We start from the raw sequence: 27,996 nt of genomic DNA on the forward strand, positions 1-27,996 counted from the left end.
GATGGAGCGAGTGCTATATTCAAATATGTTTCATGTGCATGAGGAGCAAGTAATATAAGCACAGAACAGATAACCATTTCTTCAAAACTGGGGATGCGAGTGAACCAGGGAGCAGGACGTGGAGGGTGTTGGTCTGGTGAAGTAAGAGTAGACGCTCGCCTCTTGGAGCATCAATATGTGTCATGCAGATGTGTGTTTCAGGACTCGGCACCGAGTGCGAGTGGGGACAGCGGGTGTTTTGCTTGCTCTCTCTCTCTTTCGGTCTCCCCGTCTCTTCACACCAAGTTGTACTCTTTGAGGTTGAGCTGCAGGATGGTGTCTTTGACAGCTGCAAAGACGAAGCGGATGTTCTCCGTGTCGGTGGCGCATGTGAAATGGGAGTAGATTATCTTATCACTGTCTGGGTTCAAGTCCACGAACATCTTCAAGATGAACTCCCGACCGGCCTGGGCGTCGCGCTGAGGACCTGGAACACGAAAGACCGTAACACCTTAATGTTTTAGTCCATGGCGTTCTCAAAGCCACCCCTTGACAGAGAACTTCCAACACCATGCAACCCTTTATTTACAGCTTTGAAACTAATTAAAGGAGGAAGAAAGATCAACAAAATGCATTTGAATTGTAAAAAATTCACAAAATTCTAATTTGTAATTGAGAAACATAATGGCCAGTCAGGCAACAAACAAAATTGTGAATTGATGTTTTTCATAGCGGTCTAAACGTCATACCTGGAATCGCAATATTACGAGACGAGATACAACATAAATTGTTTTGGCATTTTCTTTCTAAATTCTGTTCTGTAACCATAATTACTATTCAAGTCTACATCAAACGATGCCATGGCATTGTCACCAAATTGGGATGTTTTGTCTTAACAAGACCACATGCTCTCGTGCTGTTATTAGCGTACAATACTTCCCACATCACAAATTGTGAGCATCATCAGACACAACCCCCCCCCCAAAAAAAAGATTAAAAAAAAAAAGTGAAATAATTAAGCTCTATGTCAGCACAAATGAAAACAACACCACCAAATCACATAACTGTGATGGATATTACCGTTTTTGGGACCCGCATCATTGGTGTTGCAGTTTGGTCTCATAGAGAGAAAATCCCTGGTTTCAGTCTGGGCTTGTGACGCCTCAGTTTAAAGTTTGAGTTGTTCTTGTTTTACCCCAGGTACTTCGGTTTCCTCTCACAGGTCAAACCGCTGCACTTCAGCTTCACTGATGACTAATATGCCTGCGGGTGTGAGTGTGTCTGTCTCTCTGTGTTTGCTCTGTGATCGACTGATGACCTGTCTTGGGTGTACCCTGCCTGCCTCCATAGACGGATCAACTAAATCCCCCTGCAACTTTATGCTGGATAAAGTGGTATTACGGATGACTGCCTCTCTGGTTAATTTTGTCCCGCTTGCAACCGCGCTGAAACGTCGCTGGCATCCTCTCATGTAGCTGCCCTGCACGCTTTGTAAATCACAGTTTTAGTCAGTTTTCATTTAAATAGAGGCACACTGTCAATTTACTGCAGTCGTTTTGTGAAATTTTTCTAAAAAATGAATCAAAAAAACAAAAATATACCCAAACAAGTCAACAAACAAGATGAGTGAGCAGGCCTGGAAGTTACAAGGTATTATCAGTAAGTTTAGTAGTACACCTCATAACCACAAGAGGGCACTCTTCGTTAACAAATCTAATAGTGGTGTAAGGGTCCAAGAAGAACCAAGGGAAAACGTGACACTGCCACTTCTACTATATGAAAGGTAAACATACATCTTGGTTTTCACTACGGTATCCCTTACTGTGTGACTCATACAGTAGTTATCAACCAGTTAATATGACTGATGGCAGAGTCAAACACTCAAAGCTCACCGTCCCACATAGAGCAACAGTCCATCTCAATTAAAACAAAAAGAAAGAAAAACAAGAGGGGCGGAATTACCATCAAACTCTGGGAAGTAGTCGACCAGGTGTGAATACATGATCTTCTCCTCCAGCAGGTCCTTCTTGTTGAGAAACAAGATGACAGAGGAGTTCTGGAACCAGGGATATGTGATGATGGTCCTGAACAAAGCTTTACTCTCCTCCATACGATTCTAACGGAAATGAAGCAGAAGAAACAAAACGTCAGGCTGTTGGGAGTCTGAACATGAAACAAAGGCGCTGAAGGCAAATTCTAAACAGTGGTGTAGACAGTGGTTTGTGAGCAAAATGCTAAATGAATACAAAGTAGTTATCGAGCGAAACCTAAAATACTTTACTTGCTAAAATTGATGGGGGGGGGGGGGGGGGGGGGGGTGTTGACCTTTTATCAAAGTCCACAACAAAATTTGAGGAGATTAAAAAGTTAGATGGTATTTTGTTGCGGCAAAGCTGAGAGACACTCAAGGAATAATCAATATCACTTACAAGTGTAATAATCAGCAGAAGGTTAATCAGCTTTTCTGACAGTTGTTTCATCATTGTGCATCGTTTTAACTGCAATTTCCTGACTCAAGTTTCATAAATCTTAATATTGATTGAATTTTTCTTTTTTATTACCTCTGGGCTAAAAAAAAAAAAGGGAGCCAAGCAACAAAGAGATTTACACTTGAATTTCAGGCTTTGAGGAAAAAGGCCTTTCAAGTATCTCAACCAATTCAAAAACCCTGAAAACTGATTGTGAAGACAATCTGAAGTTCCTGCACTACAACCGACCTTCCCAGGTACTATGATTAGTCCATACCCAGCCTCGGTATGGATCTAAGTTTTACTTCCTGAAACTAATTGGTAAAGCACAGCTCAATCAGTAAAGCCATTGAACGTCGGAACATGTTCACCAAAGTCACTTCAGAATAAAAGCTGCCGTTAAATCTGTTCTCCCCGATCTAAGCTGCTGTTATCACTCCAACAGTTCAGTCGTTGTGGGTCACATTATTATCCGAGTCAGTCTCAACCTGATGAAATCAAAGATGTTTAGGAACACTCCCGTCATGGTCTGACGGGTGTGAAGGGTCAAAGTCTGAGTCTTGAGGCTGTCATCACTGCAGGATTAGCTCTGCACACTGTGCGGCCTAAGCTCTGCCTGGATTTGTCACAGCAGACAGTCACTGAATAATTGTGAGGGTAAATTTGCTGGATGTTTCCATCAACTGCTGCAATCTGTACACCAAAAGTTAACAATTCAATGAAAGCTTGCCAAAATTAATAAAAACAAACACTTGCGTCTTTTCCTTTCATTCTATGTCTGCAGTGAAACGGCTGCAAACCTGCACCAACCAAGAGCCTAAAGATTTGACCAGACAACCGCACAGGTGAATTTCTCATGTTAGAGAACGGTTCTACTATCAAGATGTTCTCCTGGGGGAGCTGTTGGATTCGTCTTTATATAACTTCAATCTGTCAAAGGTCCTGCAGTGATTTGTGATATGCTTTAATCGTCACTGCACAGCTACAAAAGAAAGAAACAACCGTTTTAAATAAAATGTTTGGGAATGGATTTATACTTTCACAGTTGAGCTGGAGAACACAGAACACGGCTTCAGGCTCTCATTTGAGATTTGCTGACAGATTGAGTTCCACCGCAGAAGTGCGCTTCTCAGCACCTTACCTCATTGTCGGACTCCACCAGGACCTGGTCGTACTCGCTGAGCGCCACCAGAAACATAATGGAGGTGACGTTCTCAAAGCAGTGGATCCACTTCCTCCTCTCTGACCTCTGACCTCCAACATCCACCATCCTGACCGGACATTGGTGAGACGAGACGATGAGCAGAGAAAATCAACGTAAATTCACATGTTTTTGAATATCAGTTTTCAAGAGGAGCTGCTTATGCACGTTTACACATTTGCAATGACTTTGGGTGTGAATTTAATAAAATGTGTAACACAAAAAGCCAGGATATACATGTAATGGAAAAAAAAAACATGTATTACAGATCATTTGATCCAAAATGCAGAACCCAATCCACAGTGATGGGAGCATCAACTCAGGAAAAAAACTGTTCTGTCAAAGTCAAGGCAAAAATTTGTGCAAATTCAGAATTAAAAAAAATATATATTTATTTTCTTTCAGGAAAACAAATGGGTGCAAAGGGGTGTTCAATTTGACAAAAAAAAAAAAAAAAGGCTGAATGTTTGTATGTTTTAGAAACAAAAAGCTTTATCTTTAGTTACTTTGTTTTAACTAATGTGGTAAAAGCATTACTACAGATGACCAATGTTCAATTAAACTCCAATGAGTCGAGCTAAACACCCCGTTTGCTGCAAATATAAACATAGGAAATGTGAAATTAGAAAATGCAGCATTAAAACACCGCGGAGACAAGAGCCACCCTTCACTGAGGTGAAGCAAATTAACTACAAAGAAGTGCATGTGTGCAAATGAACAATGAAATTCTTCTCTCCCGCCTTTGCGAAACAGATGCAGGAGAGTCCATGCAAGTGAGTCTTTAAAATACAGGGAAACCCTTGTTTCAAAGTGCTCTCAAGACACCGTGAGAGATGTAGAAGCAGCAGCAGAGGTCATAGGAGAGGCAGAATGGCAGAAGGAAAAAAAAAAATAAGGACGTGTATGAACTGTAATTTAATTCCTGGATGAATGAGTAGGTTCCCCCCCCCCCCCCCCCCCTTCATTTTAACATTTATCTTTTTGCTCAATTTAGCTTCTTTCCCATTAACACAACCAGAAACAATGTTAGAAAAACAATAGAGCTGCTGCTGATGATGCGAACGAGAGTGGCATGAACTCTGAATAAGCCACCTGACACAACTTTGAAAAAAAAGACTCACAATAAACCGACTGTACTAATTAGTTTGCCGTCCTGCATAATATTTCAACAAATACTTGAACTGTGATTAGATGAAGGGACAACATTTATCAACGGGCCTACAGAAACCAACCTAAAATAATAGAAACCCTACACACACCTTTTCCTCTTTAACAAGGATGACTGACACACTTGGTTTATCCAGTGTAAAACAGCTTATGGAACCAAGTGAAACATTTTTCTGTGACTTCAAAAGCCTATCAAAACACAAGGGGACGTGTCTGCGGGAGACGCTTGTCAATGAAAGGCTTACTTGTTGCAGCTGTGGAGCAGCAACAGCAAGCAGAGGCTAAATGGTCCCACGTGTGATTGTTTCCCACCACCGGGATGAGCATCTTCTCGTCCAACATCAAACGTCCTCCATGTTTAATTACAGAAAACCGACAGCCCATTCTCATATCTAATCATTACAGTCGGACAAGTCTTTCATCACGCTCTTCTTTCATTTAGAAAGGGACACCTAGCGTTCATTGGCACTTCATATTTATCTTTTCAGCTTCACAGCACAAAACTGATGTCACGGAGAGCACGCAATGATTCACCATCAGCAGCGCAGCCAAGCAGCGTCGAGCCTATCAGCTATCAGCAGTAGGGCTGCTGGGAACCTCTTCAACACAGCCTCATTGCAAGCAGAGTTATTTCTAGCCTTGCCAAGCGTAGGAGGGGGCTGACATGATGGCTTCCTATCGATTTGCACTCCTCTGTAATCGCTCTTGTTCCCTAGGTCCATCTCTAGCTTTTTTTTTTTTTTTTTCTAAGGAGGAAGCAAAGCCACTCTTCACACTGGCGCTGGGTCCTAAGACTGTCTTTGTTTCATGTCCTGCACACTGAGCCTCTGGGCTGCACAAATGAAGACTGTGATCCAAATATTCTGCTTGTCCAAACGACAATGGAGTGTCAGAGTCATCAAAAAGATCAACTATATATCCACATTACTTTATTTTACAATGCTTCATTCATCTAGACCTGCTACTATTATATGATAATCAGACTGTAATTTAGCAATAACATAGGTCCATTTGGTACTTGAATAATTACAAGAGACCTACAACTAGGATGAAAACTACAAGCCTTCATCAGGTGATTCCACAATGCAGCAAAACATTCGACGCATGTTGTTCCCCTGCGGTCTTCCTCCATACTACCAGCCTGTCTCCCCTTTATTGAAATTCAAGAAAATGACTCTAAAATGTAGAATTCCAAAAAATGGTTGAAAATCTAAAACCCTCGAAATGTTTCCTGTCATAAAGAAAATAATTTTCATAATTGTCAGAGTGACAGAACAGTCCTTATTTCCTGTTTCTGTGTTTAATTAAAGTGCAGAATCTAACAGAAGCATACAACTTAGACAGCCGTTTCTAATGGTATGATGCAGAGATAAGTTGCAGATTTTAGACTCAATTCTGGATGAAAGTTTATTTGTCTGCATGTTAACGAGATACTGCAGTTGTTACTTCAGCATACTTCTGATTTCATAGCAACCTGGACCTGGATAGTGTTTGTAATACTAATCTTCACCTAATGACATCACAGCAGCCAGAGCTGTTGTCACATGACCTGAAATCTAAAAAGACTAATCTATGATCTATTTCACAAATAAATAAAAAAAACCTTCATATTGGTTTTTCTGTAAGTGGATTTATAGATTGCTTAAAGTCTATTGTAGAATTTCACAATAAAACGCACAGTAAGTGACAGTATGGAAAAGAAGCACAATCAGACTTTGTGTTTTTATGCACAAATGGGCACATAAAACATGTTGTTAAGCATATTGACAGATTTTAGGAGTGCAAACGGGGATTAGTCAAAGTACCATAGGTGGTCTTCTACCTGAAAATGATGCTTTGCAAGTCGAAAGGGTATTCTATAATCCCAGTAGTTGGGATTCGAACCCTAAGCACATCCTGTTGAGTTGGTAGATAGGACGATTCGGCAATGCGATCCAGATCACTTAGATAGCTAGAGACAGGAAGGACAACAAAAGACAAGAGAGAGGGAGGAGAGAGAAAGTGAAGCATAACTGCAGGTAAAGCGCATCCCGTCAAAAGCACGAGCATCAGTTCAGATGTAACCAGAGACGATTCCCAAGAGTTATGAGGGGATTACGTGATATTTCAAACCACCATCCCCAAAGTGCCCTCTTAGAAATTCAGCTTGAGCTTTGATGACAGCTCTCAAAGACAAAACAATTCACCACTTTAAAGTCAACTCTTGGCAAAATGCTCAGCATTGAAGGTCTGCAAGTTCAAAAAAGCAGATATGTTCAACTTGAAGCCAAAAAGGTGACTTAGCACTCAGGAGAAAACTGGGGGGGGGGGGGGGGGGGGGGGGGAGAAAAAAAAGGCTGCCTTTGCAATATCTTGACAGGAGGTTTGGAGCTCATTCTTGAGGCCAGTCTTTGAGAGCATACCATCAGGGAAGTGTTAAAGTGCTGAGCCCTGCCGTGCAGCACGGGGAAGATGGAGATAGCGGCATAGACGGTTTCCAACTGGCTGGCCAACTGTCTGCGCAGCCGGCCAACCAGTGACGGCGTCGGCAGCACTTGACACCAGTACCTGAAGATAATATTCTCCAGGTCAAATGGGTATTCAATGATGCCGGTGGTAGGCACTCGAACCCGCAGCACATCCTGCTGCGTGGGAACGTACCCCGGTGACGCTATTCGTTCTAAACTGTTAAGGTAACTGTGAATGGGGGAGGGGGGAGGGAGGGGGGAGCATATGACAGAAAAGTACATGTAGACAAACCAATGATCTCAAGAGTAAAAGACCAAATGCACAAGTGGTTTCCGAAAATACACAAGCAATCGTTTGAAGTCAAACACACAAAAACCTCAGCGCGTGCAGCAATATAACCAAACAGCAAGATAATACAAACAGCCTAAGACAACACTCGGTAACAATGTTTAGATATATCATAACACACTTCTGCTTGGATTGCTTTCAAACCTTGAGGTTTTTTAACAAGCCTTAAATAACTTAATGTACATTAGAATGAGCCCTGATATTAATTGTAGTAATTTATAAACCTGCCAACATTTCCTTCCCTCCTCCCCGAGCCCTTTCCCGTTCATCTGAGTGCATTTGGGTGTGCTGATAAAGGTTTCAGACTCCCCAACACTTTCTTCATAAGAAAGAAAACAAGCGGTCACTGAGGCAGAATAGGAGACATACTATTTGGTTGAGTCAGAGAGCTGGTATTCTCTTCTGCGATCGTATGCTTCCTGGATGCCAGGGTCTGTCCACAGCATCTTTATCGCACTGATGTAGGGCTGGTCGAAGGACGAAATTTTCTCCACGTCCACCTCACGCACCAGCAGAGCATTATTCTGAAAGAAAAAAAAAGAAATTATGGTGACAAATTTAGTTGAACACTAATAGAAGTGAGAAACATGACATTTTAGATTTGCCACAGCGGATTGACCTTACAGGATCTGATCATACAAACCGATTGTAAATATTTGACACTTTGACATTAGATTTCATGTCTCACACATCAAAGGACTGCATTTTAGCACCCCCGACAGAACCCACCTTGTTCTGCTCATACTTGAAGGGGATCTTGAGGGTCTCGGTTGCACGGATCATGGCTTGCATCGAGGTGAAGATGTTCTGATAAACCAGTTTCGTGAAGCCTTTCTTATCCTCATCGGTGTAGCCTGACCCATGGATAATTCTCATCTGCTTGATGAAAGTGCTCTTGCCACTCTCTCCAGTACCTAAAAGGAAGACAAGACACTGATGGTCAATAATAGAATCATATAATTGTTGGTTTTCACAGAAACAACAACGGAGTAGAGTCTAGTTCCGGTTATCAAGTGTAGAGAAGAGTACTGAATGGGTTAGGGTTTACGTCTAACGGACTACTGGTGATGCAAAGCAAAAACAAAAACTGAATAAAAAGCTTGTCCAACAAATCTAAAACAAAATTAACACTATTGTGTATTGTGCAGTTCATCTTTCATATTATTGCAGTCAGCAAATGTAAGGAATCTGTTGCAAAGAGGTAAAATAAAAAAGAACTCTGCTCTCCACTGGTCAACCAAGCACAACAGTGACAAGTTTAAAAGTGGCCTCTTTCTACATAGCCCATATTCCTGTGGTAATAAAGTGGTCTGTCATTGCAACATGCTGACCTCGTCTATCCACCTACGCCCTGGTGCCGATACATACATCTGTGAAAAAATCTGCACTCCCGTGCCCTCAGGCAACGATCCAGACCTCAACACCAGCCCAGTCTCTTCACTGGCATAGGAGTTATACAATTTTGATTTGACCATGATACATCAGTGATCCAACTAAGCACCTGGAATTATAGATGATAATAGTAATAATAACAACAATATTAACACTAGCAATAATAACAAGAATAATAATATTTATTTGGAATGCACTTTATATTAAAGCAATCTCACAGTCCTAAAGATAAGAATTTAAATACAATATCAAAATATATGAAAGGATGACTGTGGGTTTAATTGTCATCTTGGTTCTACTGTCCTGACCTGTGAAATGTAACAATGCCATGTAATGATTGTTTTGGCAGAAACTGCCACAGAGGCTGACCAAATGAGGGCTGCGTGGCTCACCTCAACTCAACAAAGCACCGGGTGCAACGAGTACACTCCTGCAATTCTGCATCGGTCATCATGAATATGCACGCATGCATTAAAAAAAAACAAAAAAACACAGTGCATAAGCTAGCCATAGAAATATTGAAGCAATATACCCAGATATATCCTGGTCTCAATCACATACGCTTTAACGTCCCTGTTAAACTGTGTGTATTGTGTATACGGAATACAGCCGGTTCTCTTTCTTTATATGGTCATATTCTATGAGCAGACTACCTCTGCGCTGAGGAGATGTCACTATCACGATGAAAGCATCAAGAGCTTTGTATACTGTGGTCATCAACCCAAAGGGAACCGTTGAAACAAAGCAGGGAGCAGCCTAATCGGAACTTAACCTTCCGTTTCACCATGTGTCTGCTGTTCTCTCTGTCCGAAGCGTTCTCTCTCTTCTTGTCTACCACCCCATTCCACCACCTCTTTTCTTCTTTTATGACCCTGTTCCATCTCTCCACCGCCCATCTCTTAATATCCCAGCACTGTAGACTGAATCACTCTTCATAGTCTCTGGTGAAGTGTGTGTGTGTGTGTGTGTGTGTGTGTGTGTGTGTGTGTGTGTGTGTGTGTGTGTGTGTGTGTGTGTGTGTGTGTGTGTGTGTGTGTGTGTGTGTGTGTGTGTGTGTGTGTGTGTGTGTGTGTGTGTGTGTGTGTGCGTGCATAAATATATAGTTCCAGAAACAACTGTTTTGGAATCCATTATTCACTGAACCTTCACGGAAAGTTCCAATGTAATGACAAAATACAAAGCAGTTGTGTGTTGTGAATGGAGCATGTTGAAAGCAGCTGACAGCGACAGTCATACAACAAAGCAGAAGAGAGAGAACGAGTGGCTAAACCTACAGCGTTGGTATAAAGCCCACAAGTTCTTGCTTGCATATGAAATGGTATTTTATACATAGTCCATTTGTTGTTTGCCTGAAATCTGCTTATGTGCTCAAATCCATGGTGAGCAGTTGATAGTCGTATGATCTACTCACACAAATGAAAGGATCTGTGCTGAAACAGTTGTGTCAACCATCTTTTGAGATCGTTATGATCAGCTACCATCACTTTGTGTGACTCACGATCATTTGTGAGGCAACAAAATTCGGACAATAGTTTTGAGGCTAATGCCAACAAATGGATATTCTACTGGTTTTAATGGTAGCATGAAGTTATAATTTCAAAGGTATATAGAGTTGACAGAGTAGACTGGGGGCCACAGAAATGTTAACACTCGGAATGCGAGTTATGCCAATATTTAAAAAAAAAAACTAAATATTTCTGATGCAGACACCGGCAGGATCCATCAATTTCCCGCTTCCCATTCATTGTCTACGTGGAGGACATGGCGGTGCATGCTGGCTGCAGTGTGGCCCGGTGTCATCTTTATGTAAATCAGGCGCGGGGAGCGGAGGTCCGACGTATCGTAAAACATCTGCAAAACGTCTAAACTAGCTGTTGTAGTGGGGGAAAAAACGAGTTGGGTAGGTTCTAGTTTCATGACCCAAAATGGACAAAACATGTTTTGAGGGATTATTTATAAGGAGACTAGTTAAAAATATTGTGGCAATGTCTGCTGCTGGTAGATTAGCGAGCCCAATTAGAGAATACAGGCAGTACTAAAGAGAAACAAACCCATGTTCACAGCCCTCTTCGTTAAAGTCGATCAGATAATGGGGTTTCCTTTATGTGATTCAGCACAAAATATTTAAAAACAAAGTAAGCAGGAACTGTATTCTTGGGATGACAGGAGAAAAGTTTAGCGCTTGCTAACTGACGAGCACAGTTGAATGTAGTGAAGGAGAGCCCTGAGCATTGCTGGTGCCCCAAAAAGACAGAAACTTTGTCTGTGGAAAGCAGGTCAGGCAGCATTGGAGTTTCCCTTTCATACAGTATGTCTTTGAGAGAGGGACATAAATAGCAATTGTGGAGACACAGCATTGGAGAATTCTCTTTCTCATCGACTTAAGAACTGAACAAAAAGGAGTGGTGTTACTGAGAGAGAGTGAAAGGGGGAGGGGGAGGGGGGGACAAGGACTCGCGATCATTCAGTCTTTCCTTTTTCTTGATCACTGATAAGGCGTTGGGAGGGAAGCTTCAAACTGACAAGTAAATAAATAAAGAGTCAAGACAAGCAGTGAGCATATCAGCTTTGTAAAGCAAAGTGCACATGTTGTAGTTTTTTTGAACACATACCGCCAGAGGAGAACGGTATGTCCTGCAGGCATGATCAGCTTAGTTCAACAGATCCAGCAGCTCTCTTGCCTAACTGGAAACCCCAGAAGAAGCGTTTCTCACGGAAAAGCAACTGTACACTAGCGGGAGCTACTCCTGAGGGGTAGTGCTAGTTCCCATGGCAACTACAGAAATGCACATGGCAGAAAACACCAGCAGAAAGGCTCCAGTGTGGACAGAGCCCAGTGAAAGCTGCAACTTTTTACCATTTTTTTCTCTCTCTTTTTTTTAAATCCCACAACATCCTCCATTATTACTCTCCAGTCAACCACTGGGAATTTAACAATCACAGAAGCCAGTAAGAGAATTATATTCAGCTCTTGAGAATGTGTTCTTTTGTTTAAAAGAATTGGTGAACATTTCATAAAATTACATGCGAGACATAGGTCTGTTGAAACTGAGCCCAAGTTCTCAGGTAGTATATTCAAAGTCATGCCTTTATTGTGCTTACTCCAGTATATTATGCTAATGGCTCAGTGTGATTGACAAACCTCGCAAAAGCTCTTTTTACCCCCTCACTCAGCTGGTGTGTGTGTGACTGACAGCAGTTGACAGGCTGACAGGAGTACTGGTGTTGCTCCTGAGAGAATAAGACAAAGTAACGTATGCTCTAGGCTACATATCATGCAGACAGCGAGTCATTGGTGGTATTGAGGAGTACCGCCCGGATTGGTCAGATTGTTTACATGCTGTTAAATGTGCTGCAGCTGAGCACATAATTAGTTATCTAGCCTGAAGACTGGGGTCTTGTTGAGAAGGCGAAAAGGTGCAGAAGACGGCGGTGTGTTGGGGACTTTAGCAGGTAAACTAATCAGACATGTTGAGGGGCGGAGGCTGTGGTTTGTGCTACATTTTGACTTGTGGTTCAGGATTATTGTCGGTTGCTGCCTGCTTTATGTGTAATCTGATTGAATTTATTGATTTCCATAATGAAAGGTAGTCCAAGATTGTGTTACTTGTTCCACAAAGATGTATATGTTCAAAATGTTTTCAAGCTGCTTTTTTCTCACACTGAAGAGAATAAGTCTTTGAGCGAAAGAACCATGAATTCACAAAGAAAAGGATAATATATGTACGATCTGATAGATTTAATTGTTTCTGGCCAACTGGAGGCCATGACAGACGTTTTGGCGATGGCAATACCATTACAATCATTGACATACGCAGTGAAATGTGAGAATAAATAGTTAGAAAGACAGGAGGGACAGGAAGGAAGTCTGACAGAGTGGAAGAGACAATGTATGCTCTGAGTAAATGATTTTCAAAGGTTTTTTTTAAGCACATCAAACAGGAAGCTATGTCCGCTTCAGCACAGTGTTGGTGAAAGATTGACATGCAGGAGGCAACTTGTATTTGACCAAATAATCTCTGTTGAGTGTATGAAGTGATATTACATGAAGCATCATCAAAGATGTAACCAATCAACACAACATCTACATTATTATACTGGCTACATATTTGTAAATGTGTCTAACATGCTACTTTTTTAATGCAATCCTTGAGATTTTGATTTATAGCAATAAATCCTTTCTACTAAAATAAAAAAATACTTGAACAATTTACCATATACTAAAGTTTCTGGTGAAAATAAGTGTGGTATATTAAAAATAAAGCTAGATCATCTCGGGTAATTTTAAAGTGGAACCACTATTTTTCTCCACTGGGAGGAGTTGAGGTGGTTCCCTGCACCCGATCATTCCATTAGAGGTGCACAAAGCACTGCCAACTGCGACAAAGCTCTGTGATTGGCCAAGGACCTGCTGGAGAAATGATGTCCCGTCTACAAATTGTTATCTCTAGAAAATTAAAAAATAAACCTAAATTAAATCTTGTCTACATGCACCCAAGCTATTTTTGTTCTTTGTTACTTCTTCAGACTGAAAGACAAAACCCTAATCTTTGAATCACCATGAAAATACCTGAAACCCGCCAAGTCATTCATTCCAACGGTCTGCATCACAGCAGTCAGAGCTTCATCTTCATCTGCTCGCTTCAAAGACAGGTGGGCTGAATGATCATCATTTTTAAAATACTTTCTTTTTAAGAGGGGTACTGTAAGGAATGAGTGGGAGGGAGCTTTAAGATTCAAGATGTTTAAAATGTATACGTATAGAGCAAGTGGACTGATAAAGCGCATCTAGATCTTTGATGAGAAAGAGAATGAAACAGAAAAGGAGGGGGTGGGAGCCACAGGATCTCTATTTCAGTTTTGTGAAAATTCCTGGCATACTTTTCCTTGTAAAGAACTTAGATGTCAATTTAATCATTCTGCTTCTTTTGGTTCCCATTTAAACAAAATGCTTGTTGAACTTGAACAGAGGTTTTTCCCCACTGGACAAACGTGTTGTAGTTTGTCGTCCCATAGGCAATATTCAATCTGTATTCAACTTGTTGCCCTTCTTCCTGGTCTTTGCTGAGAACTTGCCCACAGCTGACATGTTTAGAAACAACTATGATAATAAGCTTAAGTTTAATTTACTCATATAACCTGACGAGTTCAATTTTGAAATTCACACAAGTGAATTAACTACTGCATCCAAACATTTGTTATTCATAAGACATAACCATCAGGTCATGAGGATGACCATATACATCAAGGTTAGCAGAGTGAAACAGATTGGTTTTTCACAATATTCCAGCCGCTTTGATTGCCATTGCTTATCTTCTTTATGTTACAATGGTCAATATGTTCCGAGGTGCAGATCACAGATAAATGACAATTACAATAGAACATAACGAGGGCTTTTACTGGGCCATGTGTGCCAGTATGAACAAGCCAGACAGGCGGTGACATGAAAGGGACCTGGCAGTCTTTCACAGGTCTGACTGCCACATAACTGCTGAAACTCTGGGTGTGTCAACATCAGTTTGCTCAACCAACAGAGCCGCCAGACAAACAGTGCAGAACTACCAACACCTACCCGTTTTGCCTTCCTATCTTAACGTGAAATCCAAAGTTTCGTCTGCCAGGTACAAGAGCTTAGGATTGCAATATAAATAAAAATTACATATATATAAAATATATATAAAGAATAGCTGTACGGCAGTACAGCTATAAAAGTAGATCAAGAAGGCCTTATACATTAGAATAATAGTTCAATGGCTGTGTTGTGGTTTTGTATGACATTAAAATACAATATAGGGATGCAACAGGACATACAGTCTCTGATAATGGTTCCCAAAATGATGAGGGATATTTACAACATTATAGTTTGTCATAACATGCTCAAAAAGTACTCAAAAAACTTACACAATGAAAACAACAAAAATGATATGCAGCATTTTGCCATGTTAAGTGTGCACAAATCTAAAGGAATTAAAATAAAAAAAAGACTTGACCTTTAGATAGTTCATTGAGCATATCAAATAGCTCTGTACAACTAGCATAAATAAGAATGAGTCTCAAACAGCCACACTGAATGGACTTCAACGAGCTAATCTACTGACAAAGAACTTCAATGAAGTCATTTTTGTTCAACCTGTTGCTCAGTGTTTGACAGACCTTTGCATTTGAAATGAATGAAATATGTTGTGTGGCAAAATTTCATGTGTTATCATGTCCCACAGTTCAAAACAACGTGCAGACATACAAATAGGGATGAAATCAATCCTCAAGTTATCAAATTGCTAAAATTTCTAAAGGTTAATCATCTAACTTGAAACGTCTTTTAATTAAACTTCAAATCCGTTTCACCAGAGCTGTCTCTATAAAAAGGCTTACAGTTCCACGTATAAGCATACTGGATGGTTAACGCTTTCACTTTCACAATAAGTGAATGACAGAAAGGAACACAGCAGTAAAGAATGACTGTGACAGAATTATGTGATCACTGAAGGCTTAACATCTATTGTAAAACATACATATTCATTTTAAAATATGCTTTTATTGTAGCACTTTGAGTTTTGTGTACTAAATGTAAAGAGCATTACAAATACAATTTATTATTAGTATCATTATTATTACTATTAAAACAGAACTTCCATTCAACGAGAGTGCACCTTTAATGCTATATATAAAACACCTTTAAAGAAAGCAGCCACTCTGTGCATTGGGCTCATCAAGTGGTATCACGATTGCAGCCCATCTCTTGCTACCAATGTAATGATGTAGCACATAAGAACCTAAAGTAATCAAATCAGTAAACTGCAGAACATGATTATTGATCAACATGATGTACACAATACTCTAATAATGGATAGTTTCAGCCTCACACAAAACAATCAACAAAACACAACAAAAGGTGATTTTCTCTATAAAATTGTAAACTTTAAATTTCCAAAGCTGCCAGCCGGTGTCACAAAACAACTAATCCTCCTCCATTCCGAAGGTCTACGTTTGTAAGCAGAACCCAAGTTAGTATGCGTTGGTTATTGCGGGTGGAGTAAAAACTAAATTACAACCATACTTTTGACATGGGCAATGTTGACAACTGTCGCTCATGGTATGGACCAGTTAGAAAAAAAGGTAGCTTCTTCCCTCAACTTGGGCTCACTTTTTGCCCTAGCTGACATTTTTATGACAAATGAAATCCCCCTTGTGAGATAAGGTTGTCTCAACTACACAAATGTGTAAACGTAATGGAGGAAGGCTGCTATTGAATACATTCTGCAATTTTCCATTTCACTGTACTTGTACATGTGAAATGACAATAAATTTGAATGATAAAACTTTCATTATGTTTTCAATAATGCTGTATGCACTGCAGTGCCTGTGGAATTACTGCAGTATCAGGAACTCACTAAAAGATTCAGAAATGTGTAAAATGCCAATACGGCTCCCAGAATATCTCTGCCGTGTCCATCAATTAGTGATTGCTTTTGAAGATTGTCTTCTCTTGAATTGGATAAAGCAGTAGAGAGTGAGTGTGAGTGTTAGAGTGAGAGTGAGACAGTTCATATCTTACTAAAACTGCACCAGAGTGAATTTGGAAGCAAACTATTAGCAACTTCTTAAAAAGGTGTCAGTCTGGTTGATGGACACCACTGTTCGGTCCACAAAATCGTGAATTTCATGTCCATCTTTTACCGATGACCATTTGGTTCCCTCTCGGTTAATAATCACTTCTCTAAGTAAATCGGAAAAAATTGAGCGACAAATTAAATGTTCATTAATTCCTTACATGGCTATATCTGTTGAAGTAGAAATTTCTTATTAAAACAAGGTCAGGACTCAATCAAGTCTGTAATTTATATAAACACAACTCGTCATCACAAAGTAACGATAACAGAAATGAAAGTGCATAAAATAAAATGGTGATTGAATTTACGTCATATGTGTAATAATTAAACTAGCTATGATGCGCTTTATTGTGTTTGTTATGTGCGTGACCTCCTGCGAAAAAAATTATGTTACTTAAAAGTGGTCTGTGGTGCAAAAAGGGTCGAGGACCACTGATCCAGATGATGGTGAAGGAAATGTACACTTTATCAGAGAAGCCCTTTTAAATTCAAGAGTGAACGTCACACACCGCTTTCATTATAAAGGAATCCTTTGCGTGCATGCACAGAACTATTTATTACGACTGTAGTAGGAGCATTTCAGAAAAGTTCAGTTTTATGCTGTTGAAGATAAGATAAGAGATAAGTTCGGACTTTATTCATCCCACATGGAGAAACTCAGTCATCACAGCAGTTCAAAATTTCCTGAATACTTAAAGACAGTCAGGATAGTTGCACACAAAAGAATAGACTATGTGTGTATAAATAGATACATATATATGTATATACACATAAATACAGGGGAAAACATATAGGGGAACAATACTTAGTAGTATTTACATTTACGAGGGGACGGAGCGTATTCAAAAAGTTTGAAAGCCATTTTCAACATTTTCCATTTTCGGTAACTCCGAGCACCACTGTTGTGTGACACCCAAAACATGTAAATGAAATGCCTGAGACTCCGTGGGTGGATGGGTCGGTAGGCACGGATGGCTGGATGGTCTCCATATGACTCATCCACACAGTCCGATTAGCCCGGCAATGATTTTGATAAAATACATTCACCAAATTTAAAACTGCAATTTGCTGCACTGTCAGAAATGCAACATTGCTGCAGTTTTCAGGACAACAAGGTATAACTGAAGCCATGTTGACAGAAAAAAATAGAGGTGTCCTGGCTGTAATTTATTGAACAGTGTAATGATGTTTACTCAACCGTGACGTGCAGCCAGAACAACTGGCTGAAAGGGTTGGATCCATTTAAACAGAATTTACTGCTTAACGTAATGGGACTGAGAGTACAGGCAATTTCCACACAGGGCAGAAAACCACCTCGATATGAACCAGTAGGAATACGACAAGAAAAACCAGCAGTTAGTTGGCACAATCACACCGGTATGCCAGGTCAGGCTGTGAGAGTGCAACAATTTGAGATTTGTGGGAAATAAGCTCACGTGGGTGATGATTAGCATTATCAACCTTGGCTGAAAGTCAGGCAGCACTGCGAGACATACAGTTGTGGGAGTTAGGATTCAGTAAAGTATCTGCCAAATGTGCCTTCAGCTGTGCCATTATGCTTGTGAGAATGGCTGGGATATTAGAGGGCATCCCCACGATGGCCCACAATGCGCACACACACTTTTTTTTTTTTTTAATCAGTCTGCAAATTTGTTATTTCTCCAAAACGCAGCCAAGCTTGTTGCCCTGGCAGCAGTCAACAGTGAACCAAACAACAATGGCTAAGGCCGGGCTTATCTGCTTGGCTTACAGTAAGACTTACTAAGAGAAATCATAATAGGCGTAGGTAGGCTCCATGCATGAAACATCCTTGGGTGTTGCCAAAAAACAAATACTCATTAACCCAGATACTACCGGCGCGTTGGAGCACCAAGCTCATTGATGGATATAGTCCGGAGGTGCGTTCGTTGGCGAATGCATGGTCGTGGTAGTAGAGGGATCTCACTTCCCACTGCTACAAACAAGAAGGACTTATTTATAAAGTCATTTTCACATTAACAATTTTAAGCATCCTCTGCCCGAGGTACAATAGAGGCGGTGTTAGTGTGAACAAGTGTTTTTTGGCATGGACGGAGCGGGTCAGCCTATTTTGTAGAGTCGGTATTGTTTCCAATGGAAATGATGTCAAGCTTGTGATCACATCGTAATTTGTGCACAACCGTTGTCAATAGAAACAGAACCGAGAAGCATGGAGATTGGGTTGAAAAATGGTGTTGAACTGGTAAGACACAAAGATGAGGAAGTCCTTTATCTTTGAAGAGGAAGACACAAAAATCAGCCGAAAGGCCATTTCATACTTCACAAGAACAAGAAGAAAGTTTGGCACTGCACAGTCTTGCCGAACAAGATTACGCAATTTTCTTTGGCAAGCTCCCTCTGGTCGAAAAGATTTTGGTTGGCAGTGCCAACCGTCCAGGCTGTAGTCGCTCGGTGCCGCCAACTTATGTGTGATTAGTCAGACTTTGCTCGTTTACTTCCGCATTCCACCAGGAGTCTGAGGCCGGGGACGTGCTTTTTGCATTTACACACTGCCGTGCGCTGCACACACGTTCCAGCACACCAATGACTGTATCAGTCATATTTTAATCATGTTCAGCATGTAGCCGCGCTACTTGTTAGCATGTAGCACAGATCGGGGTTACGTGATGCCCCCGAACGCGTCACTCAGGACTGCCAGCTCCTGCAGTTAAAACCGGACCAACATCGCGGCACGGACACAAACACTCTCTTATTCCATGAAGCAAAATGTATTTCTGAAAACATTTGAAACAAAAAATAAACTGTGCAGTTGAAAATACCGCGTGACAGATGTGTGGCTGCTGTGAGGGGGCGTGGCCTGCGAGCTTGACAGCTTCTTCTCGAAGTATGAACTCTCCTGCCAGACAAGAATTTGTTTCCGCCGCTGGCTGACGTCACGGCTGAACTTTTGTTCTTATTGGAGTACCTAGGGGCCTCAACTGTCCAGTTTCAGTGACAATGGTATAAATGGTGGATTTCAAGTTTATGGACGTCGAGATTTTTGTCATCAAAGTGGGAAAGTCTAAAGCAGGTTGTAACTTGTCTAAATCGGAATTAAAATATCAGAGAAGTAATTAAAATTTGCTCTACCACCTGAAGGCGATGCATTCAGCAGCAGCTAACAATGTGACAAACAGACCGAATCAGAGCACTACTTGTCAGTACTTCAGTACAATCGCTCACAAATGAAATCGGTAAATGAACACTTTCAGCTCGTACTGTTGTGAGCAACAGCCGAGTTTCTGTTTGAAACTAGGTATTTGTCTGCACTTTCACAGGTCATAAACAAACACGGGTCATAGATCCATCTGATATACAAACTGCTTTCATAACTTAGTAGTTGGCCAGTTCATTACAGCTGGATGGCATCACATTAGGATTTCAAAACTGCGGCGATTAGCCAAATACATAAATTGAATTGGGTGACAAAGTTATCAATGAATTTTTTTCAATATATCTAACACATTGCACTCTGGACATTTTTTTAAAAAAAATTTTTTTTTTTTTAAGTGCAGTCCCTCAAACTAGAGTTGCTGAGTAAACAACCAACTAAAACACAGCTTAAGTGCCAGATTTTCTAAGCCTGTCTCCATCATTTCTCCCCTCACAATCCTCACTGAGCTCTCTCCATACACTCTGTGACCTGGGCCACACACAACTACTGTTCATGTCAGGAAGCTAAATGTGTACGGAGCATATTGATGTCCCGATAAAGACACATTTGGAATACAGTATATTCTCTACCAAAAGAAAACAGGTTGAAACCCAGTCCAAGAGCAGTTCAATTGTAGATTAAACTGCCTTCACAATCGCATTCTCGTCTTTTTGCTGAACTAATTTTAAGTGAAAATCCCGTGTGACCTCGTCAATCATGTGATGAGAGTTTAAGAGACTGTTGTACAACAGTGTACTATGAAGAAGCTTAATATTCGATTTTGATGGTTTTTATAAGCAAATAATTGAAAGACGGTTGTGATACAAATTATTGCACAATGCTTTGAACGGTAACTAATTTAATTACTCAATTTTGGAACTGTAGCATGTTACACTAGCAGTACACAGACATGTCAGATTATTAGAATAACCCCCCACCAAAAAAAACAATGAACTCATGAATATAGAAAAACTGCAATACACGGGAAAGTTCTTTTCATTAAATCTGATGAACTTTGACATGAAGTGGAAATTACGAGCCTTATTATTGATAACCAGAGGAGCTGATCTCAACTTCTGTGTGTCCATTATCTTTTTTTCTGTGTTAAAACTCAGTATTTTAAGACAGTGTCCCTTACATTCAATCCGACGTTGGGGGGAAAAAAAAGTCCTCGTTAGTGAACAAACCTCACAAACGGGGGCTGCAACAACAGCTCCTGAGCTCTGGCTGTACACATTTAATTACTTGTGACTTTCATTAGCTCCAGAGCAGGCGGCAGCGTGCTCCTCTGACCCTGGCTTTTCCACCATGTACTAGCTAACCACACCACACAGGAAAGCCGGCCTGTTACTGATAAACAGGCAGAAAAATTAATCTCCGCTTGACTCGGCAGACAAAACCACCAGTGTTCCTTATAGGTACAAATACTGCAAACCAAGCTTCATACAACTGTAACCCTGTGACTGTATTTCAGTAAAGGCTTTCAAGATGTGTTTGCAACTTAGCACAGTATAATCCCCCAATGAGAATTGAACAGGTGTACAGAGGTTGTATTTTGCTATTAAGTTTAAACCCAGCTATACCTTTTGTTCTCACTGTTGGGTGTCACTTTTTTTCAGATTCAACAGTTCATTTAAGAAGTCGCACGTAAACTACTTCACTCATAATAAAAAAAAGAATCAAGATGGTCTATACATATACATGCAGCCAAAAACAGGACAGCTACACTGAAAAAGGTCAAAATAAAGCAAGACACCCACAGCGCTTAAAATACTGATGCAATTAGATAGTTTATTCATCCTTTGTACACAGGTTTCAGTAAAGTGAGAAGCAGTGCTCGAACCAAAAGCTGAAACATTAAATAATGGTACTTTACTACAACCCACAAAACATTTCGGTCTCATATTTAGTTTTTTTTTCTCAATGAATCATTAGATTTCCAGAGTCATCAGATGATTCCGATTGTTATGTAAACATGATAATGTGATAGTTTTCACAGCGAATAGTTAGGACGATCAGAAATAGGAACGCAGCGCCTTGACGTCAAAGTAATACTTCAGTGACTATGTGCATTTATACTAATTAACTAGATTCATGTTTTGAAAATAATTATTTTGAAGACTTATATCACTTCTTAGGTATGTTTTTCAGTTATTGCATTTTTGAATGGCCAGAAAAGGCGTCGGACTCGAGTGCCGCAATTATCTGATCACTCTCACTTAGAAATGAACTGTGGGACATTGAATCTGTTTACATGGCCATACAAATAATACGAGTCAGAAAAACTGCACAATATCAATGTTTTTCTACAAATAACACTAGCGTGTTTCTAATCAGTGAATGGAAACATATTTTGCAATTTACCCAGTAGATATTTTCTGTATGCCAGTCATGGTAAAACTGGGGGTTGTATACTTTATTGATCCCTCTTGGGGAAATTCTTTCTCCACATTTAACTCATTCTATATTTCTAGGAGAGGTGGGCTGCCACAGCGCGGTGCCTGGGGAGCTGCTGGGGACCAAGGACCTTGCTCAGGTACCCACAATGGTGACCCATCAGCTGTGGGATTCAAACCTGAGGACCTCCAAACCCACATACACATCTCTAACCTGAGGAGAGCACAAATTCCACATTACATAACAATAAGATATCATCAAGGACGCTCCCATATGTCAAAAACATTATGGCCGTCTGGGTAAAAAATTGAGGCCGGAGGTATGAGGGTTGGTTTTTTGGGGGGCTTTTTGATCATTTGTTCTGTTTGTTCTGTTCTGAGACAGCCTGCAAGTAAATTGTTCAGAATGTATCATACCTTCAATCTAGGATGGCTTCCAACTCCCTAGAGATTCTTACTGGGGTCAAGCTTAAAATACCAGGCTGGATATTGAGGACAAAATGATTTTATTGGAGTTTTTAAATGACTGTCAGCAGAGGTATAATAGTGTTGAACATAACTGGAAAACCCCAGGAAAAAAAACTTTCATTTTCAATCTCATTTTATACTCGGGATACACAATAGTATCCTCAAAACATCCGTATCTGCACATTTTCACGATAAAAGTCCCTCATTAGTAGGAGAGAACACGGAGAGAACATGAAAACTCCACACAGAAAGGCTCCTGCCAGGATTTGCACCGAGACTTTTTTTTTTTTTTTTTTTTTAACTTGGACCTTGTGGCTGTGAGGCGAGAGGCTGTGGACTCTGTGGATTCAGGACGTGGTGAGTGAACATGTATTAACGTATCGTATTATTTTGTAGTTTATCATCTCCCACTTTAGATCTTCTTCCTCTCCATGTTTTCTCCTGGTTGAAGGAGGTCTGCTTTGCAGAGGGTGATGTAATGCAACGTAACGCAACGCGACTTCACGTCGTGCTGGGAAATGAATTGTTAAGAAGAATCAAACACATATAAGGTGTACGATTCCCATGAAATTGATCAATAGGAACCGGTTCTAAGTCAGAACCGGTTTTCGATTCCCATCCCTAGTCATGACATCATCAAAATGCAGTTCATGACCGCATTTTGTTAAACTTGCTGTGAGAGGGACAGGAAGAACCACTTGAAATAAGCATTGCATATTGACAGACATCATCCTGACACTTTGCTCAGCCCAGTGGAGCCGGGTGGCAAAGCTTTAACGACCCTCTGAGCAACGGATTCCCTCTTCAGCTAAATTATTTTTTACTGCTGAGACAATACTATCAATCTCCATCTCACATTGATTTAAGTTAGTCTAATGGCAGACTGGATAAACACATCAAAATAATCTTTGAATTAATATTTAAAATATAAGTAAGGCAGAACTCACATTATGCTGACGTCTCACCCTAATCCGGAAATTTTGGTTGAGGCCTTATTTCCAAATAAAATATTTTGTTTATAACAGCTTTTGGGGCAAACAGCTGTTATCAGATGGTTACGTTACAATATCAGAGGTGTGCTGGTTAAAGACTTTTACTTTGAGGAAGAGAGATCGGACAGTCCTTGTACAGTTTATATACCAGCATTTATCAAACATTCACTTCTAATAGTTATTTTATACTCATTTAGAATTTTTATTTGATCTACATTACGTTCTGAAAATTTGTGTTACAGTTAAATAAATATTAATTTTAAAAACCTATTAATCCTATTTCATCACAATTTCATGATAAGATGGTAGTCTTATGAGAGACTTAGTTTGAACGAAACCATGACAAAAAAAAAAACATTGTGAGGACCACAACGGAAATAAGTTGACTTTTTTTGTGTCATCCTCGGGTTTCCTCATTTACATGTCATCAAAATTGATTAATATATAGTTGTATGTTTTATTTTGTGTGCACATGTAGAAAGTCCAAATGAAGTCATTCATTCAACATTTATTGGCTTTTTAATAACTGTTGACTGACTTGTAACACATGGAAGGTGTTACTTTCAAGGTAAGTCAAAGGTCAATTGAGATCACGGTGATATCACCACCAGGTACGTCTCGTTATTTGACAGTACACAGCAGGTTTACCTCTAATGTCGTCTTCGGAAATCTTGTGTTGGCTGTTTGAATGTACTGTGAATCTTTCTGGTGATTAATTGTTTTGTTAGATAAAACAAATAGAATAAAAAAAATTTAAAGACAAGTCAACTACTCTAAAAAAAAAAAAGTTAACTCATTTAAAAATGTTCTCTTTTTTTTTTCTTTAAACAATTTAGCACAACTTATAGTTCAGTATTTTAAACATTGTTCTCCAAAATACAGCATTTCTTGAGAGGCACTTGAAGCGTGTAAGAAGCGTGTAATAACAACCATTTCGGATGTTAAATGCCACTGAAGTGTGAGCCACTTTGTGCTCTGGGGTTATTATTTTGCGTCCTTGCATGATGTATTCAGGCTCTACATATTCTTTTAGCATGACTTCAACAAAATGAAGTGGAAGCATGTCTTGCGAGGTCATTGCTGTGACAAGCCGTGTTATCTTCTCAGGCCCAGCAGTAACACAACGTCTCCGGCATGCAAGATAACTACCTTAGCACAGCACAGATTAGGCATGTCAAATTGGCCTAAACACAACGAGCTCACACAACCAGCAGCAGCAGCTGTTTTGTGCATGTAAATATCCAAATGCCTGTTTTAAATGTGGTCATGCATTGCTCCAGTGGAGAGCTAATATATCAGTAGTTTGTTTTCTTTCCACTAACAACTTCATTTACAGGTTCTAAAGTAAAGTGCTGTCAAATGTATTGACTTTGCAAGAAGACATCAAACTACCCACTGCACTCTTTTAAAGTTGCTGTCTACTCCAGCACTGTTGCATGGTAGAGAACTTAATGCCGAGCGTGCAGTATCGCCTGCTAGTGGCAATATGCAATGCAACTGTAAGAGTTATGCAGCAACTTGTACATGAATGAAACACTAACCGACAAATATTTCTGGTGCCGACTAGAAAGGGGGCTGATGTTTACACATATAGTCAAGTAGACAAGGGTATCCCCAAGGAATACTGTCCATACTATGTAGTTAGAAGGATGCACCTTCCAGTTTAAGCTATGGTCCAGTATCCTAACTTGTAATTTTCAAGTCAAAATGTCATTTCCTCAGGAAAAAAAAAAAAAGGGTTTTAGTGTCCCAGTTGTATCAGCATTGCAAGTCTGAAATTCACAGTCGTTTGCACTATTATAGGAAATTATTGTACCACTATGGCACAACTTTCCAAAAGTAAAGTGAAAACACTGCCATCACTAACTTCATATGATGCCTAAAAAAAAATGTATAATCGCATTACGTCGCTACTCTACACATATACAGTAGCAACGAATTGGAGGAGAAAGTGCTATGTGCATGTGCTACAGACACTAATGTAACCAACATGCACATGCAAATGTACTGACTGACCTACTTTGATATGCAGTTGAAAAGGCATTTAAATTCCAATATCACAAGCAGACGTGTTTATTCAATCAACAAAAACCCTATAAAATAATGAAACAACTGTGCAATCCAAACACAAAGGCTAAGTTTCAAAATATGACTGTGAGGATTTTTAATTTCTACACTAAGATGTTAGTTACTGAAAATAACACTGCAGGTGCTGGATGCAGCTTCTATTTTGTGATTGTGAACTTTTTTGTCAGACCAGGAAATATATTTTTTTTTAACAATTGAAGAGGGAGACAGTGAATGCAGACACTCGGCTTCTCAATATCTGGCTGGAAAGACCAAGCAACCGTCTGAGCCATTAAAAAGGCCCAAAGCACAAGTAACAGCTGGGCGACAGAGACGCTGTCTCGCTGCATTGGACTGCTGTTGTTGTTTTGTTTGTTATTGAATAAAATGTTCTTTAGTTCACCTGTCTTTCTTTTCATGATGAATTTGCCAAGCCAAATGTCCACTGTGAAACAAGTCAATAAAATGGATTACATCGATCTGTAAACAAATGCAAAACCTTATTATGTGGATTTTTTTTATTTTATTATTTTTTTTTTTTTAGGAAATACATTAGCACAACTACCCTGGAGTTCTGAGAGGGACACAGCCACTCAACAATACGATCTGTTTGAGGAATGAGAAAGGAAAACCATATTTTCTTCCGAGTTGTCATGTATGTCATCGCCTTGTGTTGACACAGCCATGAATGAGCACACCTGTAAAACCAGGAAGTGTGTTTTCAGTCACCTGTGACAACAAACCTGAGACTCCAACTTCTACTTGAGCACGATATTGAATCCGTGTTGGGTATTTTTAAGACGTCATGTAACAACAACCAAACAGTTACTTTCCGGAGATAACTGGGGGGAAAAAACTCGCTCTCTTTTACTAGGTAAGATGTTTAATCAAAACTCACAGAATTTCAAGTTGCACTGAAAAGCTATAAAGAGCACTGCAAACTCTCTGGAGAGAGAATATTTCCCAAAGCAGCCTGCCCCAGTGAAGACCTTTTCCAGACTAGATAACTAGGGAGTACGGTCTCCCTTGTAGCAAACTTAATTAAAAGTGTGTCTTGTTCATCATTTAAGCCACATTTTTAACGGAAGATAATTCCAAGGTACTGTAGCAGGTGGATAAAAAATAAAATAAAAATACTAACAGGTGGTTAGGATGTTTACTTACCCAAAATCACACTTGGAAAAAAAGATTATGCACTTCAACCATCAAGCCAGTCAACTTTTGTTATCACATAAGAAGTGAAATGGTTCGCCTATGACTTACATCGACTTAGAGTTTAGATATATTATCATCCTTTAATACAATTAAGGGCTTTTTGGGCAACAGACTTTACATTTATTTATTTTAAATGGACCTTTCAGAACTTACCAGGCTGTCATAGCTGCTCTTTGTTGTTTTCATTTACCTATTTAAGAGATATTTCCAGATTTTATATCTGTATATTTTATGGGAGAGCATTAACAGGCTCCATTACACCATGGTAGCAACATTAATAATGACATGTAGAATTTCACCCAGTATTGTGTGGTAACAATCTTATTATCAATGTCAAGGCTCTTGACACTGACTATCACAACAGTGACAAAAACGCATGCAGTGAACACATGCAGTAAAGGTATGGAAGTCAATGGAGGCTTTGAAGAGACAGAGAATACAGCATTCAGGATAACTGGTCCAGGTTTGCCTCCATCCCTGGATCAGTGGCTGCACTCAGCAATCAGACAGTTAAGTGAAAAAGCCACAACAGATTTCAGATTTGCATGACACATCACAGGCAAATACTGAGGCGGTGTCGGTAATGAGGCTCGAGCGTTTGTGGCTGCAGTGTTTGTGCGTGCGAGACCTGCGCCGTACAATCACACTGACCGCATTCGCATGCGCCGGTGTCACCCAGGTACCCAGGCCAGGCTACTGCAAGACATTTGAGATCAATCACGTAGACTCACCCAGCAAAAGTAGCTTCAGCTCCCTCCTTGCATCTCTCTTGTCTCGCCGGAGTTGCTTCTCGATCTCAGAGTTGATTCGTTTGGACTCCTTCGCCTCTTCACTCAGGCAACAAGCCATCATGGAGTCTAAAGTCATCACCGCATGAGCTGGAAAAGCCCGTCTGACAATGGGCACCGGGCTGCAGCTCACACAAAGTAGCAACTGAACAAGCCTCCCAATGTGCAACAGGCCGTTTTCAACAAGTTCTATCCAGCCTGAGACGGCGGAGGCTGCTGCTCGGTGCAGGACCAGGCCTCCCTTGTTGACGGTAAAGCAGCTGTCAAGTGTTAAAAATGTGACAG

The 27,996-nt window shown here is 40.2% G+C and overlaps 1 protein-coding gene across 2 annotated transcripts; it reads right to left on the reverse strand.

The window, feature by feature from the left end:
* On the reverse strand, positions 1 to 27,996 carry LOC308115591 (guanine nucleotide-binding protein G(q) subunit alpha-like). 2 transcript variants are annotated; one of them, XM_080473173.1, is made up of 8 exons: positions 27,655 to 27,859; positions 8,341 to 8,525; positions 7,981 to 8,135; positions 7,363 to 7,491; positions 6,638 to 6,766; positions 3,589 to 3,718; positions 1,942 to 2,095; positions 124 to 466 (listed from the first exon to the last, which is right to left on the reverse strand). In XM_080473173.1, exons 1-8 carry the CDS (start codon positions 27,788 to 27,790, stop codon positions 276 to 278), a joined length of 1,209 nt encoding a protein of 402 aa, XP_080329299.1. In that variant the 5' UTR covers positions 27,791 to 27,859; the 3' UTR covers positions 124 to 275. The 2 variants fall into 2 exon arrangements, with proteins under 2 accessions (XP_080329298.1, XP_080329299.1); XM_080473172.1 differs by lacking the exon at positions 7,363 to 7,491 and having other exon boundaries at positions 1 to 466; positions 27,655 to 27,996.

The sequence above is a fragment of the Lipophrys pholis genome (assembly GCF_963383615.2).
Source record: "Lipophrys pholis genome assembly, chromosome: 10".
NCBI classification, from domain to species: domain Eukaryota; kingdom Metazoa; phylum Chordata; class Actinopteri; order Blenniiformes; family Blenniidae; genus Lipophrys; species Lipophrys pholis.

Excerpts from the sequence above, each read along its gene's own strand:
- LOC308115591 (XM_080473173.1), bottom strand. The coding sequence starts at position 27,790 with ATGACTTTAGACTCCATGATGGCTTGTTGCCTGAGTGAAGAGGCGAAG. Across the intron at positions 7,492-7,980 it reads CTCTCTGACTCAACCAAATA|TTACCTTAACAGTTTAGAAC; the intron begins GTATGTCTCCTA and ends CCCCATTCACAG. Across the intron at positions 6,767-7,362 it reads CTGGAGAATATTATCTTCAG|CTATCTAAGTGATCTGGATC; the intron begins GTACTGGTGTCA and ends TCCTGTCTCTAG.